This window comes from Callithrix jacchus, chromosome 19, assembly GCF_049354715.1.
Source record: "Callithrix jacchus isolate 240 chromosome 19, calJac240_pri, whole genome shotgun sequence".
In the NCBI taxonomy this organism is placed as follows: domain Eukaryota; kingdom Metazoa; phylum Chordata; class Mammalia; order Primates; family Cebidae; genus Callithrix; species Callithrix jacchus.
The window spans coordinates 39,601,233-39,622,802 of record NC_133520.1 but is presented as its reverse complement, the minus strand read 5'-3'; the positions used below and the strand labels follow the sequence as shown (position 1 = coordinate 39,622,802).

General features: G+C 41.8%; 1 protein-coding gene and 1 long non-coding RNA gene across 13 annotated transcripts in view; one reads left to right on the top strand and one right to left on the bottom strand.

Moving 5' to 3' along the window:
* The window catches only part of CNST (consortin, connexin sorting protein), a 103,365-nt gene that overhangs the window by 36,501 nt on the left and 45,294 nt on the right, over nt 1–21,570 (top strand). For 8 of the 12 annotated variants that reach the window (XM_078357173.1, XM_054248219.2, XM_035281123.3 and 5 more), the window contains one exon: nt 14,579–14,784. The exons of 2 other annotated variants lie outside the window; for them this stretch is intronic. In XM_078357173.1, coding sequence (XP_078213299.1) covers nt 14,579–14,784 — 206 coding nt within the window. Of the gene's footprint in view, nt 1–13,644; nt 13,708–14,578; nt 15,704–21,570 lie in introns of those variants that run through there. 2 more of the 12 variants (XM_078357174.1, XM_078357179.1) reach the window with 2 other exon arrangements.
* Nucleotides 145–4,521, bottom strand: LOC118149530 (uncharacterized). Its single transcript, XR_004737070.3, has 3 exons — nt 4,456–4,521; nt 1,637–1,742; nt 145–1,163 (listed from the first exon to the last, which is right to left on the bottom strand). It is a non-coding gene; the product is annotated as an uncharacterized LOC118149530 (long non-coding RNA).

The following is a 21,570-nucleotide window of genomic DNA, read 5'->3' as shown; positions in this document are numbered from 1 at the left end:
GTATTTTTTAAGTAATGTGATATTTTATGTGAAGAATTAAGAAATCTACACCTCCTGATGCATGTATTTATGCAGTTACATAGTAACCTAAGCGAATGAAGACTTAAAAAAAATTTAGATATAAGAATATTTTATAGGCTGTATTTAAGAATATAGTATTGTATTCTTGATTTTATCAATCTCAGGTTAGTGGACGCTGAATGGAAACATACGCTTAGGTGGGGGTTAGGGACTTCAGCTTCTCAGTGCTTTACTAGGAAAGTCAAACCTTCCAATATTTAATGGTCTTTCTAAATAGCCTCCTTATGTTTTTCTCTGGATTATGATCCCTACAAAGTGTGAATGACTTATCTTCATTTGTTTAAAATAATGGTTTCTAAGCATCACTGATAGGGTCAGAACTACCGTTGATTAAGTTTTTTTCTTGTCTCGTTTTTTAAAAGAAGTTGTATATGCCTGTCTCTCTAATTTGTAAAAGGCAGACAAGTGAACACTTGAAAATGTAGTCACACAAATCAAAAGCAGGCAGAGGGTGTTTGCACTCAATAAAGCATTATTTGGCAATGAAAATACATGAAATCCTAATAAATGCTACACCATGGATACATCTTGAAAAGGTGCTGAGTGAAAGAAGCCATATGTATGAAATGTCCAGAATGAGCAAATCTATTCAGACAAAAAGTAGATTAGCCCCCGGCGGCCTCCGAGTGCGCGTGGGGTGCGAGTTGGGCGGGCAGATGACGGACGCCGTGGGCCCACCAGCTCCGAGCCGGGCTTCTTGGCCCCTCCAGCCGTTGTGGTGAGGAGAGGCGTTACGACGCGCGGGGTCTCCGCCCTCCGCGGACCTCGCATCGGGTATTGCAGTCTCCGAGGCGACGGGGAGTCCCCTGGGATCGGGGCTTCACCTCTTAGGGGTGGGGGCCGCGGCGGCGGGGCGAGGCTTCTGGGCGAATCAATGGGCTGCTGATGGGCAGGATCCTGGATGCCCGTGGGCCGCCGTCCTGGGCCTGGGGGTTGGGGAATTCCCGCGGAGCATTTCCTACTTTAATGGCCTCAGGTTCCCGAGAGGGGAGGCGGAGCGTCTTTTCCGTTAGTGCAACGAACCCCTAATCCGCGAAGACCATGTGGTTTCATGAAGTTGGAGGCCCAGAGAGGAGTCAAGCCTGAGAACAACGATCATATTAATTTGAAAGTGGCGGGGCGGGATGGTTCTGTGGTTCAGTTTAAGATTAAGAGTCATACACCGGGGCCGGGCGCGGTGGCTCATGCCTGTAATCCCAGCACTTTGGGAGGCCGAGGTCAACAGATCGAGACCATCCTGGTCAACATGGTGAAACCCCGTGTCTACTAAAAATACAAAAAATTAGCTGGGCATGGTGGCGCGTGCCTGTAATCCCAGCTACTCAGGAGGCTGAGGCAGGAGAATTGTCTGAACCCAGGAGGCGGAGGTTGCGGTGAGCCAAGATCGTGCCATTGCACTCCAGCCTGGTAACAAGAGCGAAACTCCGTCTCAAAAAAAAAAAGAGGCATACACCGCTTAGTAAACTCATGAAAGCCTACTGTGAACGATAGGGATTGTCAGTGAGGCAGATTAGATTCTGATTTGATAGGCAACCAGTCAATGAAACAGACACACCTGCACAGTTGGAAATGGAGGATGAAGATACAACTGGTGTGTTCCAACAGCGCACTGGAAGTGTCTACTGAAATGGGAACCTGCTTCTTTACTTCAGAGCTCTGTTCTTTAAAGACCAAGATTACATTCTTAATTAGAAAACTGCAGTTTGGTTCCACCACATCCTTCTACAGTATAGTTTTCTCTAATTTTTCATTTCCCTCTTTCCCATTTCTTAATTATAAAGTAAGTGGTATATGTGCACAAGCAGAAAAAAAAAATAAAAAAGTAGGTTCGTGGCTGCACAGTAGAGGGATGGGGTGACAGCTAAGGAATACAGGATTTCTTTTTGGAGTAATAAAACATTCCAAAATGTAATATGATGGTTATATAACACAATATACTAAAGCCATTGAATTTTATATTATGAGAATTATATCTCAGTAAAGCCATTAAAAAAAGGCTGGGCATGGTGGCCTATAATCCCAACACTTTGGGAGGCTGAAGTGGGTGGATCACTTGAGGTCAGGAGTTTGAGACCAGCCTGGCCAACATGGTAAAACCCCATCTCTACTAAAAATATAAAAATTAGCCCAGCATGGTGGCATGTGCCACTTCTCCCAGCTACTGGAGAGGCTGAGGCAGGAGAATTGTTTGAACCCAGGAGGCAGAGGTTACAGTGAACCAAGATAGCACCATTGCACTCCAGCGTGGGAGAAGTGACACTCTGTCTCGGAAAAAAAAAAAAAACAAGAAACTGGGTTTGGTGGTAGTTGGTTTGGTGATAGAAAGAAACCATATAGATATTCCTCTCTGCAAAATTTAAAAATTGCTGGTGTAATGGAAATTGATGTAACAATTTTCTGTAAACTATAATAAGATGCTGTTAAATGTGTTTCTCTGTGCCTTTCTTTTAACCTGTTGAAAGTTGAGTTAACCCCTGGGCTTCTAATGCCTCCATTCTTACATGATTTCGTGGATCGTTAAGAGAATCTCTGATGTCAGTAGCTTTTGGAGAATTACAGAATATTAAGGGAGGCTTTTAAGGAAAAGTTCACTGGCTTGCTTTGGCAGTTGGGCTCTCCCCCTTCTCCCACAAATACATACTGTTTTTGTTTTGAATTTAAATACATGCCTTTATATTTGTTAGACAAACAAAATATGCTTATTTTCAGACATTAAGAAAATCATATACATCTAAGAAAATCACGAGGTCATGTAAATTTTGAGAATTTTTTTATTATAGAGAACCGAGGAATAGTTTTTATTTGATAGTTTATAGATTCATTGTGCTTGAAATGAATGGGGAAAATATGGTAACTTTTGCCATTTTGATGTTAGCAAAGGCAGTGTACTTCCAGTGGTTAAACAATGTATTTAATTGGATTGGAAACATTGGTCCTTGAGTTGTTTGTGGATCTGAATAAGTAGTTTTAAGAATTTGGCCAGGCATGGGATTACATGTGTAATCCCAGCATTTTGGGAGGCCGAAGCAAGAGAGTCTCTTGAGGCCATGAGTTAAAGAACAGCCTGGACAACATAGAGAACCTGTCTCTACAATAAATAATTGTTTTTTAATTAGGCGGGTATGGTGGCATGTACCAGAGGTCCCAAGTACTCGAGAGGCTGAGGTAGGAGGGCCACGACTACACCCCAAGAGTTGGAGGTGATATGATCCTGCCATTGTGCTGTAGCCTGGGCAACAGAGACCCCGTCTTAAATTTAATTTAAAAAAAGGTTTAAGAATTAGCATGACAAATTGCCTGCTTGGGCAAATCTCTTACATATTTTTAGTTTTTAATAAAATGCATTGAAGTGTGGAGTGTCTAATCAAACTTCTGAAAGGAAAAATAGAGAATCCAGTCATTGTTGGTAATTGACATGTACATAATTTAGATTCTAAATCCCAGAAATATTTATGTGTACTAATTGTGCCTTGAATATGAATTGAAAGCCTAGAGCAAGCTCTAGAAAATGGTGAAACTTAGCCAGGTGCGGTGGCTCATGCCTGTAATCCCAGCACTTTGGGAGACCTAGGTGGGCAGATCACAAGGTCAGGAGTTCAAGACCAGCCTGGCCAACATGGTGAAACCCCGACTCTACTAAAAATACAATTAGCCAGGCAAGGTGGCAGGCACCTATAATCCCAGCCACTCAGGAGGCTGAGGCAGGAGAATCACTGGAACCTGGGAGGCGGAGGTTGCAGTGATCTGAGACTGTACCATTGCACTCCAGCCTGGGTAACAGAGCAAGACTCTGTCTCAAAAAAATAAAAAATAAAAAAAAATACAATAAAGTTTGCCAGGTGGGCGGTGGGCACCTGTGGTTCTAGCTACTTGGGAGGCAGAGGCAGGAGAATTGATTGAACCCAGGAGGCGGAGGTTGCAGTGAGCTGAGATAGCAACCGCTGCATTCCAGCCTGGGTGATAGGGAGACTCTGTCTCAAAAAAATAAGAAAAGAAAATGGTGAAACTTGAGGGAATAATTGTAAATGTTGTGATAAACGGTATAAGCCCATGGATTACCTGCTTTTAAACCTAAGCATCAAGGGAGACGGAGACATGGGCCTGAAACAGCCTAAGGGAGCTCTCATTGGCAGAAATTTGTAAAATTCCATTTAAGTTCATTTTAAGATTGCTGCTTAAAGTGGCTGTTCTTGTCTTCCCATCCCTGTATTGATGTTGAAACCACTTCTCCAACACTCAAGTTCAAGAGTAGTGCTGCCACTTTGTGTGCCTAGTAAATTCTGGCTGTACTTTGTATGTTACCTTGTTTAATCCTTTGCCATTAGTTTATGAGATGTTTATGAGAAGACGGGTTGAGAGAGTCAGGTCACTTACCTTAGGTTAACATGGCAGCAGGACTCCAGCCTAAACTCTTAATCACAACCCTGCATCACTGGCTCTGAAGTCAGAGGATGCAGCCAGAGGCTATGGGAGGGGAATGGAGCAAATGGTAATTATGTCATAATTACATAATACATTCTTTTGGCCTGAGGTCAGATTGGAAGGAAGTTGACATTTTCAGATTTATTTCAGTCATAAAACTAGTCTCTAGTGTTGAGAAAAAGGAAGGGATATTTCCTTTTTGCTACTTCCATATGGTTAGCCAATGGCTGAAAATATTAAAAGGTGACCACTGCTGGGATGCAGTGGTTCACGCCTGTAGTCCCAGCACTTTGGGAGACCGAGGCTGGCGGATCACCTGAGGCAGGGAGTTTGAGACCAGCCTGGCCAACATGGTGAAACCTGTCTCTACTAAAAATACAAAAAAATTATCTGGGCATGGTGGCAGGTGCCTGTAATCCCAGCTACCTGGGAGGCGGAAGCAGGAGAATCGCTGAACCCTGGGGGGAGGTAGCTGTAGTGAGCCGACCAGCCAGGGCAACAAGAGTGAAACTCCATCTCAAAAAAAAAAAAAATTAAAAAATGGTGAGCACTCTTTTTTCTGTTTTCATGGCATTGATCAGAAACTTACAGGATGAAATGTGTCAGAAAAATGGAGCAGGGCACAGAGATTCTCTTACAGGAACTACGTAAACCATGTATTGAAATTTATTTCTGATCTGCCTTCTAAAATTATGACCAAGATATGTATCAGCATTAATGGGTAAGGCGGTTTGACGAATTTGGTTATGCAGTGACTCAAAGACTCGTAAAATCACAGAACTGAAGGCATTTCATTCTATACATACATTTGCCATTTTAACTATTTCTCTGTACAGTTGAGTGGCATCAATTACATTCATAATGTCGTACAACCATCACTTGTATCTATTTCTAATTTTCTCCCCAAACAGAATCTCTGTGCCCATTAAACATTCTTTTTTATAATTTCTGTCTCTTTATTGATACTGTCATTTTTTTCCTACATTGTCTTCCTGATTTCCTTTAGTTCTTCATCTCTGGTTTCTTTTAAGACAGTTGATTTAAATTCTTTGCCCAGGAAATTCAGTGTCGGCTTCTTCCGGGATGTTTTCTGTCCATTTACTACTTTCCTCTGAATGGGTCACATTACTGCTGTTTCGGTATGCTTGGCGATTTCTTGGTGTTGAAAACTGGACATTTGTGTGTTATAATGTGCTAACTCTTGAAGTCGGGGTTTCCCGTTTGCTCGGGGTTGGCTGTGCTTGATTGCTGAAACCTTAGCCTGTGTTTCTCTTCCAGTCTTTCAGATTGGCTCTGTGCTCAGGTGCTCCTCTAACGCTTAGCTGGGTCATGTATAATTCTGCCCCAGCCTTCACTTCTGCTTGCACTGAGTTTATAGATCGTCCAATCGTGAAAGCTCAGGGTCTTCTCAGGCCTTTTCTAAACATGTGTCATGTCCTGAGCTGTCGTGTGTAGCTTTCTGAATTCTACAGTACACACAAACATTTTAGAATGCCCTGATTTCCCAAGGAAGCCATCTTCCTGGCTCTTTCCCCCTGGCTTTAGATTGTCTAGTTTATGTCTCAACCATATTTTTTTTTGCCCCCATTTGGCTGTGGGGTTTTGATCACCTGACAGTATCTTCCAGCAACACCTGCTGCTTTTCTCCTCTGAACGTGTTCTGAGTTTTGCAACAGAGAGGCAAGTGCCTTGTTTCAGTCTTTTAGCCCCAGACAGATTAGAACAAACACAATGATTTTCAAGTAAGATCTGCTCTGCTCCCTTCAAAAGCAACTACTGGGGTTCCACTCTGGGAACCCAGGCTAATGTCTTCAAGGATGCTGTCGAGCTGGGGAAAGGGGTGAGGCAAGGGCAAGTAAAAACTCCCCAAAGCTTTGCTGCTCTTTTGACGTCGTCTTTCTCTTGATTAAGCGGTCACTTTCTTGTTCAGGTTTACCTTTGTTTTCCAGAGTTCCAAGAATGTTGCTTCTTACAGTTCTAGATGATGTTGTTGTTGTTGTTTTGAATATTTCTGTGAAGGCCTCAGAGTTTGAAACTGTTCTGCCATTTTGCTTCTGACACTCAAGGCCTTTTCATTTTAGGGTTTCCAGTAGCAATAACTATACCCAGAGGGATGGAACTAGATCACACTGCTCTGAAAGAGTACTATTAGTTCATATTTTTATAGAAAAGCCTATCTTAAATAAGGATGTCTTGATTTAGAAACTCAAACCATTAGTCTTTGGGAAGTAATATCTGTTTTAGAGATGGAAAAAAAACAGCACAGATATTGAAGTCAAGACAGTGGTTGAGATAGAGTTAAAATAATAGAGCTCTAGGAAAACAGCTCAACATAGAATTACCATTTAATCTAGCCATTAACTTCTAGGTACATACCAGACGAATAGAGAACCAGAACCCAAGCAGACACTTGTACATATGTTCACAGCAGCGTTATTCACAATAGCAAAAAGTAGAAACAATCCAAATGCCCATCAACTGATGAGTGATAAACAAGATGTTCAGATTCAAAAAGGAAAGATGATCTGATAAATGCTGCAGATGGATGGATGGATGGATGGATGGATGGACGGACGGACGGACGGACGGACGGACGGATGCCACAGCACAGATGAACCCTGAAGACACTATGCTAAGTGAAAGAAACCAGACACAAAAGGACAAATATTGCATGATTCCACCTATATAAGGTACATAGAATAGGCGAATTCATAGAGATAGAAAGTAGAATAAAGGTTTCTAGAGCTGGAGCGAAGGGAAATGAAGAATTAGTGTTTTATGGGCACTGAGTTTCTGTTTGGGATGTTGAAAAGTTTTGGAAATGGATCGTGGTGATGATTGAACAACATTGTGAATGTATTTAATGCCACTGAATCAGATACCTTAAAATGTTTAAAATGTTAAATTTTGTGTTATGTTTTAAAAGAAAAATAACCCCGCAAATCATAACGGGTCAGACACAGTGGTTTGAGCCAATAATCCTAGCACTTTGGGAGGCCAAGGCGGGCAGATTGCTTAAGCCCAGGAATTTGAGAGCAGCCTGGGCAACATGGTGAAACCCCATGTCTACAAAAAATGCATGCAAAAATACAAAAATTAGCCAGGTGGTGTGCCCTTTTTGTCCCAGCTACTTCTGAGGCTGAGATGGGAGGATCACTTGAGCTGGGGAGGTCGAGGCTGCAGTGAGCCATGATTGCACCTCCAGCCTGGGTGACAGAGCGAGACCCGGTCTCAAAAAAAACAGAAAAAGAAAAAAAAAAAAAAAAAAGAAATATATATATATATTCCAAACTCAGTGTAGGGGCATACAAAGCTTAACTGATTGAAGTTTGCTGAGTTTTAAAACATAGCTCTTGAGCATTTATTGCGTATTTACTATATGCCAGCCACTGTGATACATGCTTTATGTGGATTAATGCATTTACTCCTTACCACAACCTTATTAAGCTTAATACAGTGAGCACCAATTGAGGGAGCTGAAGCACAGAGTTTAAGTAACGACAACATTGCCCGATATCATTGCTAACATGTGTGTCACTGGGATAAAGTACATCCCAGAACTTCATCCCAGATCATCTGACTTCAGACTTACTGTCTAATCGATAAACTGTACTATCTCACTTTTGCTGAATTTTAAAAGTGCGCTTAAAGCAATACATGACTTTCCACAATTTTCCACAGAACAATTATTGCACATTCCTTTCCTCTGGGTGTGTTGGTGGCTGTGATTCCTGCCTGCCAGCCTCAGCAAGACAAAACATGGTCAGAGAAAAGGTGGATGTGGTAGATTTGGGTTCATTTCAGTAATTGTCTCTCGGTAATGGTATAACCTTCGCTGAGATTTTTAATTTGATCTAGTTTCATTGCAGTGAATATTTAGAAATATTCACTGTGAATGTTTAAAAATATTTAGAAAATATTTTTCTAAAAGCAGTGAATATAGTTTTGAATGATAGGGTACTTGTACTGTGAATGGTAGTATACAGTATTTGAACTGTATAGGCCTTTACTTATTATTATTATTCCTTTTTTTTTGTTTTTGAGACGGAGTTTCGCTCTTCGTTCCCAGGCTGGAGTGCAATGGCGCGATCTCGGCTCACCGCAACTTCTGCCTCCTGGGTTCAGGCAATTCTCCTGCCTTAGCCTCCTGAGTAGCTGGGACTACAGGCACGTGCCACCATGCCCAGCTAATTTTTTGTATTTTTAGTAGAGACGGGGTTTCACCATGTTGACCAGGATGGTCTCGATCTCTTGACCTCGTGATCCACCTGCTTCGGCCTCCCAAAGTGCTGGGATTACAGGCGTGAGCCACCATGCCCGGCCTATTATTATTACTATTATTATTATTTTTGAGAAGGAGTCTGGCTTTGTCATCCAGGCTGAAGTGCAGTGGTGTGATCTTGGCTCACTGCAGCCTCCGCCTCTTAGGTTCAAGCAATTCTCCTGCCTCAGCCTCCTAAGTAGCTGGAACTACAAGTGTGCACCACCACACCCAGCGAATTTGTTGTATTTTTAGTAGAGACAGTTTTCACCATGTTGGCCAGGCTGGTCTTGAACTCCTGACCTCCCAAAGTGCTGGGCTTACAGGCGTGAGCCACTGCACCCAGTCTGTATGAAGCCTTTAAATAACCCTTCCCCATCCTCAAACATGCCTTTCAGCTTAGTTTATGTTATCAGTATCACTACAGGTTGAATATCCCTTATCCAAAATGCTTGAGATTGGAAGTGTTTCAGATTTCAGATTTTCTTCTTTTGGATTTTGGAATATTTGCCTGTATATAATGAGATGTCTTGAGGACAGGACCCAAGTCTAAAGACAACTTTATGTTTCATATACTCACCCTATATACAGAGACTGAAGGTCATTTTATACAATAGTTTAAAATAGTTTTGTACATGAAATAAAACTTTGACTTCAACCTCTCACATGAAGTTACTTACAGAATTTTCTCCTTGTGGCATCCTGTCAGCATTAGAAAAGTTTCAGGTTTTGGAGCATTTCGGATTTCAGAATTTCAGATGAAGGATGCTTAACCTACATCATCATAAATGCAATAATTGCCACTCTTCATCTAGGCCTTGCTGTTTTCTGTGTGAGATCTTTTCATTCCCCATTTTGAGTGCAGTAACTTTTGATTCTCTTAATTACTAACTAGATTCCCTGCTGTGAGGTTTTGTCCTTAAACATCTGGTCACATTCTTTTCCCTGTCATGCAGAGCAGTGGTTATATCCCTTAGTTACATTCATAGGTGGCAGATCAATGCTAGATTATTAAAAGGAACATGAATGTCAGAGTATATTCCTAGTGTTTTAAGGTAAAATTCATTAAAGAATACTACTATATCGTTTCACAGAATGCCTCTTGACCACTATCAGAGATAGATTCTAAGCTAACTGGAGCAGTTGTATGTTAGAACTGACACAGTCCAGGTGGATTGGATGATAAATAGAATAAAATTTCTCAGTCAAGGTAATTTCCTCAATCTTTGGCCCATGGTTATTACAGATAATTCTTTTTTTTGAGACGGAGTTTTGCTGTCGTTACCCAGACTGGAGTGCAATGGCATGATCTCGGCTCACCGCAGCCTCCGCCTTCTGGGTTCAAGCAATTCTCTTGCCTCAGCCTCCCGAGTAGCTGGGACTACAGGCACGCACCACCATGCCCAGCTAATTTTTGAATTTTTAGTAGAGATAGGGTTTCACCTTGTTGACCAGGATGGTCTCAATCTCTTGACCTCGTGATCCACTCGCCTTGGCCTCCCAAAGTGCTGGGATTACAGGCTTGAGCCACTGTGCCCGGCCTACAAATAATTCTTAAAAAGAAATAAAATCTCTTCACAGCTGCTCATGAGTCTGAGGCAGGAGGATCATTTGAGACCATGAGTTCAAATCCAGTCTGGGGAACATAATGAAATTTCATCCCTGAAAACCTCAGAAGGTACTGTAAACTGTCATCTTCATTTTAGAGCTTAATGAAGTTGACAGATCTTAAATTAGGTCTCAAGAATGTGCCTGCTACTATCTTTAAATACTTATAAAATAACGTCACTGAGTTGTTTAATGGGTAGTTTTAACTATAAGTCACTTGGCTTTCACAGATGACAATAGCAAGTAGAATTTTTTGTTGTCTAGCTGTATGGATTCATATGTGGCAACAGAAAGCTTCATTTATATCCAGTGAGATTTTATAGGGAATTGAGAAATTATACAGGGCAGTATGTTTTGATTTGGTTTTTCTCTCCTTAACTGTAAATATATCTTGAAAACTTTTTGTGAATTAGAAGGAATTTTAGGTTGGACATGGTGGCTGGCGCCTATACTCCCAGCACTTTGGGAGGCCAAGGCGGGAGGATCACTTGAGGCCAGAAGTTCAAGACAAGCCTGGGCAACATAGCAAGACGGCCCTCCTCCCCAAGAACATTTAAAAATCATCCAGGCATAGTGTTGTGTGCCTATGGTTCCAGCTTCTCAGGAGGCTGAAGTGGGAGGATTGCTTGAGCCTGGGAGGTTGAGGCTACAGTGAGTCATGATTATGCCACTGCACTCCAGCTTGAGCAACAGAATGAGACGTATTTTTCTCAAGCAAAACTTTGTAAGACTCATGTGACATAGAATGTAATAACACAAAAAAAATTGTTTTTTTTTTTTAATTCACATGGAAAAATAAAATTTCCATGTTGCATCATGAATGCTTTATTAATATCATTTAAAAATCTTAGTATATTATAAAGATACACGATTCACAATTGTCAACTCACGTCAGTCTAAGTACTCTTGATTATGCTAATGTTTATTTTCTTTATTGTTTTTGATAAATATAAGCTCATAGAATATTATCCCATACTAAAAAGAAATGAACTATCCAGCATTCAAAGACATAGAGGAGAATCTAATGCATGTTATTAAGTGAGAGAAGGCAATCTGAAAAGACTACATACTGTATGATAAAGTGTGAAAAAATATATACAAGCTCAATCATATTCAGACCTACAGTAGTGGTGAATAATAACCTAAGCAATTGAATACTCGAATCTAGTTCTTAAAATTCCTATTATTCACTATGACATGAGAAATATAAACTTAATTAGCTTTAACTACTCTTTCCTCTGAATGTTTGTCTTCAAATAAAATTGGATTGTCTCAGAACTGCTTTACCAATCTGTGACCTTTTTCATTCAAGTGACAGTAAAGCTATTTTTCCGGCTGAGAGTTGGGAGGACACCTGCTTTTTGCATGCACTGTCTCATTTAATCCTCACACTAATATTATCGGGTAGATAGAGTAAAAAAACAGAGGATCAGAAAGATTAAGTAACTTGGCAGAAGTGGAGCTGATAAGTAGTTGAAGCGTGCTGGGAACTGAGGGCTGCCTTAGTATCCATGCCATTCTTCCAGCTCTGGCAACAGTTTCCTAATGAGTTCTTCACCCCGTCAATGTTGTGAGACTAAGAACGTGGTGTTTTAAGTGGCTTAAAATTTCATGTAATCAGAGTATGGCTAGATGTTACTTTCCGATTTCATATGTGCCTAAAGTTTCATAACATGTGTAACAACTGATATGATTAAGCCACGGTAGAATTCTATTCTAAAAGCTCGGCAAAGCTGGAAACAAAAGCCTCCTCTTTGGTAGGGAGTATTGCAGCACTCTTCTTCCCTGAAAAGCAAATGCACCACTGTTTATGTAGTCTACAATCTAGGCAAGGGAGGAACAGTGGTTTTAAAAATATATCAGGAAAGGAACTAGAAGATACTTGTATGAGGTGGGCAACCGTACCTTCCATTTTCATTAATAATTGCTCAAGCTTCTTCACAGTGATGGTCTGCATTTCTTATATAGCAAAATCTCTGGAGGTTTGGAATGTTTTTGATGGTTAGAACCAGGAGGCATGGACCTGAGAACTTCTCTAGCCAGACTCTTCATTTTAGATAAGGAAATGATACAGCTCAGAGAGTAAAATGTCTAATCCAAGGAAATAATGTAGCTCAGAGTAAAATGTCTAATCCAAGGTCTCTTGGAAAAATAATAGCAGAACTGAAGTCTCTTGCTCCCTTTCCAGTGCTCTCTGATTTTATGTTACTCTGTCCCAGCAAGGAATGTTATCTCGAGGTAAGATACTTTTGTATAATAGTTATCTCTGAAGCTCATCTTGTTTTCAGCCTGACAGATAATCCTTTTGTAGTATGAGTCTTGCAAGTTTTGCTAATGTTTTTGACAATCTGGTGTCACTCATCTGCGCCTAGGTCATATTTTCCTTCCCCTCCCTACACGGTGACTGAAGTACTCACATTCTTTCTAATTGCCCATTAGCCGCCTGCTGCTCTTGGAATCCTTAGACTTCTGTGGGTTTTTGGAACTTCTGCTGTTGTGTTTTATGAATAATAGTCCCCTTTCTGTTGAAATTTTTCTGGTTACATCATTTTATTTACCAATGTATTGCTTTTTAACAAATTGTACGTATCAGTAACATTGAATATTAAAGTAAGTGATAAAATGGATCAAGCAGGAAACTTGACCATTACAAATCTATGCTGATTGAATAACTGAGATAATCACAATGCAGGTTGCCATTTTCACTATTCAGGACCCTTTCTTGACCTCCTCTAGGAAAGGGAGTCATCAATTCCGTTCTTTTTCCTTACCTTTACTTTAAAAGTCCATCCTTCTTTGGCAATAATCCTCAAGGGTTTTATTTAACTCCCTTTTACTAAAAAGGAGCATTACCCTATCTCATCAGTTTTTCACAAAGAAGCATGGAATCATACCTTGATAACTATATGGGAATAACGTAATCAACAAAAGAAGAGAATTTGGGAAGCTGACCCCAGTCTCTATGAGATGAAATGTGTTAAGCATAGTAGTGTGGCTGAAGAAAAGGGAAAGAAAACACTGATTCTGTTAGTTTCTTTGTAGTTCTCCGTGGAAAACTCCTTTACTCACACTGGGACCCTTTTGGTCTTGCTACTATTGTGGTTAGAAAATTAGAAAGCAAAAGAATCACCTATGTTTTTAGAAATACCCTAAAAAATGGCAGGCCATCACTGGGCCTTATACTTCTAATGGCCAAAATGTACAGTGACATAAAAGGTCTACGAGGGAATTCTCTAAAATGCAAGTAAGCGCTGTAGGTGATTGTTTTTCAGGAAGCACAGCAGTTGGAGTTTCAGCGCTAAAGACGCCATGCTGGGTATGACTGGAATACCGTGGTACGTAGATTCACCCCGTACTGCCAGAGTTGATCTGAAATAAAAGATGAGATCTTATACAAATTACTGTATTGCAGTGTAGTATACCAGGTTCAGAGGAAAGTAACTTGACTTCAAGCTCATGTTATAGGGAAGGATGTGGATTTTATTAGATCAGAACATAAATGGGCTTAAACAGGAGGAAAGTCTTCTTCCTGATAGGATCTGTAATTGCTTAGAAAGATAGGGAGTATTTTACCCTGGGACATAAAGAATGGACCAGTGTGGCCAGGGCATTGGATTTCACATTGAAATCAAAAGATTGGAACTGGAAGGCAGTAGAAGGCAGGGTTCTGGGCACACTCTAGAGGGAGGACAGCCTCAGTCGTGGTGCATACACACAGTATTACTGAGGAAGAAAGATCCTTTCTGAGGCAAACTAGCAAAGGGTATGCATATAGGCAGATAGTCTATTAAATTTGAACATGAAAATTAGAACTGATACTGAGATTTGAGTGAAGGGTGAAGTTATAATTTATAACAATGTTTACAGTTTGGTGCATTTCAGTAGCTGTTAGTTAAGCATTTATTTGTGATTTTTGAGAAGTTTGTGTTACTTCTTTTTATTAAGAAAAACATTTCACTAGCCATTAGCTCTGGCATGTGAATCCTGCTTCTATCCTGGCATCCGGAAGTATTTCTGATGTTGTCAGGCAGAGTTTAATCGGAAAGGCTCAGCTTCTTTAGCTGCTCCATCTGACTCAAACATCTGTCTTCCTGTTCAGGTCTGTTTTAGTGCGGGCAAGCCAGGGCACCAAACTGTAATTGTTCTAATATGTTACACCATGATGGGAGTTGATCCTAACACGGGCATTTTCTTTACTTCTTGAAGGACTTTTTTCAGGAGATATTGCACCTTTAATGCAAGAAAAAATACTAAGTGCAGTCACACATGCTGTTGATGATGAAGAAGGTGCTGAAGCAAATGCGAATGAGCAGCCAGAAGCGCCGAAGCTCGTTCTGCAGTCTTTGTTTTCACTTATACGAGGTGAAGTTGAGCAGTTGGATTCAAGAACACTTCCCCTTTGCCTTCATCAGGTACTACGGCAAACCCTTCACTTTCAGCCCCACTAAAAATCTCAGCAGTGTTGGGAATGATCTAAAATGCTATCTTGGCTGGACGCAGTGCCTCATGCCTATAATCCCAGCACTTTGGGAGCCCAAAGTGGGTGGATTGCTTGAGCATGGGAGCTTGAGACCAGCCTGGGCAACATGGTGAAACCCCATTTCTACAAAAAAATAAAAAAATCAACTGTGCATGGTCACGCACACCTGTGGTCCCAGCCACTTGGGAGGCCGAGGAGGGATGATTACTCGAGCCTGGGAGGTGGAGGCTGTATTGAGCTGACATTGTACCACTGCACTCTAGCCTGGGTGACAGAGTGAGAGAACCTGTCTCTAAATAAATAAATATAAAATAAAAAATAAAATGCAAGCTCTGTAATTGATTCTGTCCCACTTATCCTTGGTGAGCCCAGGGGAAGGTGACCCTGGTAGGATATTGGGCATATTGCTAACTGATTGCCACATTTTGGCCTTGCATAATCCATAGTTTAAACAATGGCTAACTTTTAAAATCAGTGATTAACCTGTGTACAGATAAGAGTCAATATAGCAAGAGTTTGATAAGCATCTTCCAGGTGCCAAAGACTCTGCTAGACACTGGGGAAACAAAGATTACTTAACAGAATATGCCCTTAAGAGAGCCACTGTGGAACAGGAGGAGCAGTCATATAGATAAGTCATTGTAGAATTTTGTGTTAAGTGTTAGAGTAAACATATGTTAAAGGTTCAGCAGCACAAAATGAGTGATTGAGTAATTCTGCCCTGTGGACACTTGTGCTGGGTTTTACAGGCTTATTAGTGGATTAACAGAATGAGCTGGTGCAGGAAGAAAGATGAGCCTGTGAAAGGCATGGCTGGGATACTATTGGAGGTTCAGAAGGAAAAAGAAGAGGTGAGATTGGAGAGCTGGTGAGATCAAGGCTTTATTTTTAGGGACTGGGAATTTTTAATCACAAGAGTGCCAGAATCAAACTTGAATTTTAGAAAAAGAACTCTGTGGAATATTAGGAGGGTATATATATTAGAGGGTGGAGACTGCGGAGCCTTTAGGCCAGTGGTGAGGAAACTTTTTCTTTTTAACATAAGAGCTAATTCAGAGGAAATTAAGATATTGGAGCTACATTTTATTTATCTGTTTTTTTATTTTTTTGAGACAGAGTCTTGCTGTGTTGCCTAGTCCAGAGTGCAATGACACATCTTAGCTCACTGCAACCTCCACCTCTTGAGTTCAAGCAGTTCTTCTGCCTCAGCCTCCCAAGTAGCTGGGATTATAGGTGTGTGCCACCGTGCCTGGCTAGTTTTTGTATTTTAATAGAGACAGGTTTTCACTATGTTGGCCAGGCTGGTCTCGAACTCCTGACCTCGTGATCCGCCCGCCTCGCCTCCCAAAGTGCTGGGATTACAGGTGTGAGCCACTGCACCTGGCTAGTTTTTGTATTTTAATAGGACAGGTTTTCGCCATGTTGGCCAGGCTGGTCTCGATCACTCTGGTTGGCCTTCAGCCTCCCAGAGTGCTGGGATTGCAGGCATGAGCCACTGCATTCGGTCTGCAATTTATTTTTACATAAAATGAAAATAACTGGTACATGGGAATGAGAAAGTTCCACTTTTTATTCCATTTACTTTTGTAATGAGAAGTGAGTAATGTTTAATTTTTATCCCATTTAGAAAAAAAGTACAGCTGGCTGCAAGTGCTCAATTTTACATAAACACGCTCTTTGAGGCCAAGCCAATTTTGAATAATTGTCTATGTGAAAAGAAAAATAAAATAGAAAAACTGTTCTTGGAGTTATTTCTTTTTTTTTTCCTCTCTCTGAGACAAAGTCTTACGCTGTTGCCCAGGTTGGAGTGCAGTGGCACGGTCTCAGCTCATTGTAACCTCTGCCTCCTGGATTCAAGCAATTCTCTTGCCTCAGCCTCCTGAATAGCTAGGATTACAGGTGTGTGCCACCACACCCGGCTAATTTTTTTTTTTTGTATTTTTAGTAGAGACAGGGTTTCACCATGTTGGCCAGGATGGTCTTGAACTCTTGACCTCAGGAGCCATCTGCCTTGGCCTCCCAAAGTGCTGGGATTACAGGCATGAGCCACGGTGCCTGGGCTCTTGGAGTTATTTCTAAACAGAATTTGCCTCTAATCCTAGTTTAACAAAAACGATATGATGTTACATTAGGATTGGAGATAAGAGTATCCTCAGGGCAAACAGGAAATGGGATAAACATAGGCTGGGCACGGTGGCTCACGCCTGTAATCCCAGCACTTTGGGAGGCCAAGGTGGGTAGATAATCTTGAGATCAGGAGTTCAAGACCAGCCTGGCCAACATAGTGAAACCTCATCTCTACTAAAGATACACGACACACAAAAATTAGTCGGCCATGGTGGCACGCGCCTGTAGTCCCAACTACTCGGGAGGCTGGGGCAGGAGAATCACTTGAACCCAGGAGGCAGAGGTTGCAGTGAGCTGAGATCACACAACTGCCCTCCAGTCTGTGTGAAAGAGTGAGATTCTGTCGCAAAAAAAAAAAAAGTAAAATAGGGCCAAGCACAGTGGCTCATACCTGTAATTGCAGCACTCTGGGTAGCCAACACAGGTGGATTGCTTGAGCCCAGGAGTTCAAGACTAGCTTAGGCAACATGGTGAAACTTTGTCTCTACAAAAAAAATTTAAAAATTAACGAGGTATGGTGCTGTGTGTGCCTGTAATCCCAGCTACTCAGGAGGCTGAGGTGGGAGGATTGCTTGAGCCCAGGAATTTGAGGCTGCAGTGAGCTGTGATTGTGCCACTGCTCTCCAGCCTGGGTGTCAGCAAGACCCTGTCTAAAAAAGCAAAATAGGTTTTGTCCCAATTCAGGAAAATATATATTTTTACAAATTTATACTACCTCCTTTATGAACTTGAAGAATGCCTTTGAAGAAATGTGTACTCCTTCTGGTCTCTAAGGTGTCATGAACTCACCATATCTGAGTAGCACCAACACCAAGGCAGCTTTCTCATCACTCAGCTTTCATTGCATTGGAGCAGTGGGTTGCACAGCAGTCCTTTCTCTCTTGGGAAAGAAGGTTAGAGAATATAGTGATGGTTTAAAAGTACGGGCTGGGACTCTTCCACCAGCTAAGTGGCTTTTGGTTTCTTCTGTTGTAGAGTAATAGAGGATTAAATGAGATAATGCATGTAAAAGCACTTAGCGTATGTTTGACGTGACGTACAGTAAAAGCCAAAGAAATATTAAACATTTAAACTCTATTCCTACTGTCACTAATTCAGAGATTGCTCATTGGAAATCAAGGCTAGGGGTCAGCAAATAAATACTGATATCTTTAGAAAGCTGAGTCATCAGGGTGACAAGACTCAGTTGATGGCTGCCTCCTCAGCCCAAGAATACAGAATATGCTGTCACCTCCCAAGGGACACACAAATTAGGGAGAGGTGGAGGTGTATTTTATTCATTTTAGTAATTCCCAGCACATCACATGGTATATTTCACCTAGATTTGTCAGGTGGTGACATTTTATCAAATTTTTGCTCTTTTTCATGTGTGCTCTTGCTCTCTCTCGTGCACACACACACATTTTTTCCACTGAAACACTTGAAAGTAATTTGCATTATGACACTTCACCCCTAAATATTTGTACATAAATCTCCCAAGAAGAACTTACAAGGCCATTATCAACCCCAAGAAATTAGTCACTGATGCAATCAAATTATTTAATATACAAATTTCCCCAAAGTAGTTCCGCAAATGTCCTATGTAACTGTTACCCCCACCTCCAACCCAGGATTCAGTGCGGGATGACATATTGCATTTGACTGTCAACATTCTTTAGTCTTGTGTCATCCAGAATGCTCCTGCTTTTCTCTCTATCTGTATCAGTCTTTTTCCCTCCTTTCTTTCACACTGACATTTGTGGAGAGTCTAAGATTTCATGTAGAATGTCCCATAATCAGGAATTTTCTCATTATTTCTTGAAGATTTTATTCAGGTTAAGCATTCTGGGCAAGAATTCTGCTTAGGTAATATTCCATACCCCATTCTCTCTTGAATCCATTCCAATCTGGCTTTTGTTTCCACCATTGCCCCAAAATTGTACTGTAGAAGTCACCGGTGATCTCCATGTTGTTAAATTCAGTGGTCAGACCTCAGTTTTCATCTTGCTGGAGCTATTGGAAACATCAGGTTGATCACAGACTCTGTTTTGAAGCGTTTTCTTTTTTTCTTTTTTTGAGACACAGTCTGTCTTGCTCTGTTGCCCAGACTGGAGTGCAGTGGCGTGATCTTGGCTCACTGCAGCCTCCACCTCCCAGGTTCAAGCGATTCTTCTGCTTCAGCCTTCTGAGTAGCTGGGATTACAGGCACACACCAACATGCCCGGCTAATTTTTTATATTTTTAGTAGAGGAATAGCAACGAGATTTTACTGTGTTAGCCAGGGTGATCTGTATCTCCTGACCTGTTATCTGCCTGCCTTGGCCTCCCAAAGTGCTGGAATTAATAGGCATGAGCCACTGTGCCCGGCCAAAGCTTTTTATTTACCTTTGGGACTTCTCTTCTTGGCTTTTACCTAGCCATGCCTCCTCTGGCTCATTTGCTGAGTTCCCATATTTTCCTTTTTTTTTTTTCCCACTCTGTCACCAGGCTGGAGTGCAGTGGCATCATCACAGCTCACCATAGTCTCCACCTCTCAGGTTCAGGCAGTCTTCCTGCCTCAGCTTCCCAAGTGGCTGGACTACAGGCACATGCCACCACGCCCAGCTAATTTTTAAAAATTTTTTGTAGAGACAGGGTTTCACCATTTTGCCCAGGCTGGTCTCAAATTCCTGACCTCAAGTGATCCTCCTATAACTGGTGGACAGGAGCTGGACTGCGGGGGTCCCAAAGATGCTTACTGTTCCCGATTGGATGTGTTTTCCCAGGTCCTTGGGCCTTAGTCACCCAAGAATGGGAGAGGGCCCTGGTGGCGCGGTGAGCTCGTTTAAGTAAATATCAAACCCAAAGATAACCTGCAGAAAAGCGATTTATTAGGCAGAGAGAGAGAGAGAGAGAAATAGAGAGGAGAGAGAGCTCCCACACTGTCGTGGGAGGGAATCCAGAGATGGAGTCCACACAGGTAAAGAGAGAGAGAGAGAAGGCTCCCACACTGGGGGATCCCAGAGAGGGAGATCCATATAGGTAAGGGAGCAGGGGAATTTAACCCCGGAGTTACTCCTTCCCCATTCAAGTTCTCGTCCAGTGAGAGGAGCTTTTCCAAACTTTGACTCTGATGCTGGATTGGCCGCCTGGCTTGCAATAGAGCTCCTCCTTCCAAGGCTTTTGGCGGTCTTTTTAAAAAAACAAGGAAAGCTCACCTGGGCTGTCTACCTTCCTGAAAGCTGGAAAGTTAGACAAAGAACTCTAGTCTCCCAGGTGGAAGACGGTGGTTAGAGGTATGGCGCTGGGAAGTTCTTGCCTTTGAAACCGAACCCCTTGTGGATCCCACCTTGGCCTCCCAAAATGCTGGGATTACAGGCACGAGCCAGTGCACCCATCCCTAATTTTTAAACACTGGGATGCATCAGAGTTCAGTTCTTGAATCTCTTCTCATTCTGAACTCACTTCCTGGGTGATTTCATCCAGTCCTGTATTTTCTTTTCTTTTCTGAACTCCAGACTTAACCATCCAGCTACCCAAAATGTCTAATGGGCACTTCAAACTTAAGCTGTACAAAATCAAACTTTGATATTCTCCCAGATCTACCGCCTTCCTAGTCTTGCCCCTCTTGTTAAATGCCAGCTTTATCCCTCTAGCTGCTGAGACCAGATGCCTTGAAGTCATCCTTTATTTGCTTTTCCCTGCGTCCAAATCCAATCCAACAGCAAGTCCTGCAGATCTACTTCAAAATATACCCAGAACCTCTTCTTACCTCTTTCATTGCTACCATTTCCGTGCAGGACACCATCAAATCTCACCCAGATTGTTCCAAGTAAATGTCTCACTATGGAGACTTTTCTGCTTTCACTCTCCCTTCCATTTAGTGTTTTCTCTCTACATGGCAGTCACTGTGATCCAGATAAAACAAGTCAGATCTTGTCACTCCACTGTGCAAAGCCCTCCGATGGCTTCCCTTCTCATTTAGAGTAAAAGTCAAAATCCTGACCATGGCCTACAAGGCCCTACATGATCTGGTCCTGTCACCCTGTGAGATCGCCATTCCTAAAATTCTCGTTACTCACTCCTTTCCAGGTTCACTGGCCTACTGACAGCTCCTCAAATATGCTAAGGACGTGCCTACTTCAGGTCCTCTGGTATCTCCTATCTGCTCTTCCTTAGGAAGCCACTAGATGGTGTGCTCCAGCAAAACAAGGGAGTAAACCAAGAAACAGGAAGGTGTGAGATGCAGGAACCTGGGAATCCTGCTCGGGGAAAGAGGTCAAGGAAATCTAAGTGAAGGGAGATTTTAAGATGGCAGCTATATGCCAGGAAAGAGAGGTGACCAGTTTGGTTTAGAGTGGATCACAGAATCTGGGGAGAGGCTGTTCTATCATTTTCCTGTTTATAGAACTATTTGTTTGACTCCTTAAAAACATAGACATATAAAATGTTGATGAAAATAAGAACTAAAAGAAGACTTAATTCAGTCATAAGGTAATAAAGTGATGACAGTGGAATTGGAGAGGGATAGATTTGAGATCTTCGGAAGGAAGAATAGCTAGGACTTGGTATAGACTGTTATATTAGTCAGGGTTCTCTTAGAAGGGCAGAACTAATATGATATACATATCTC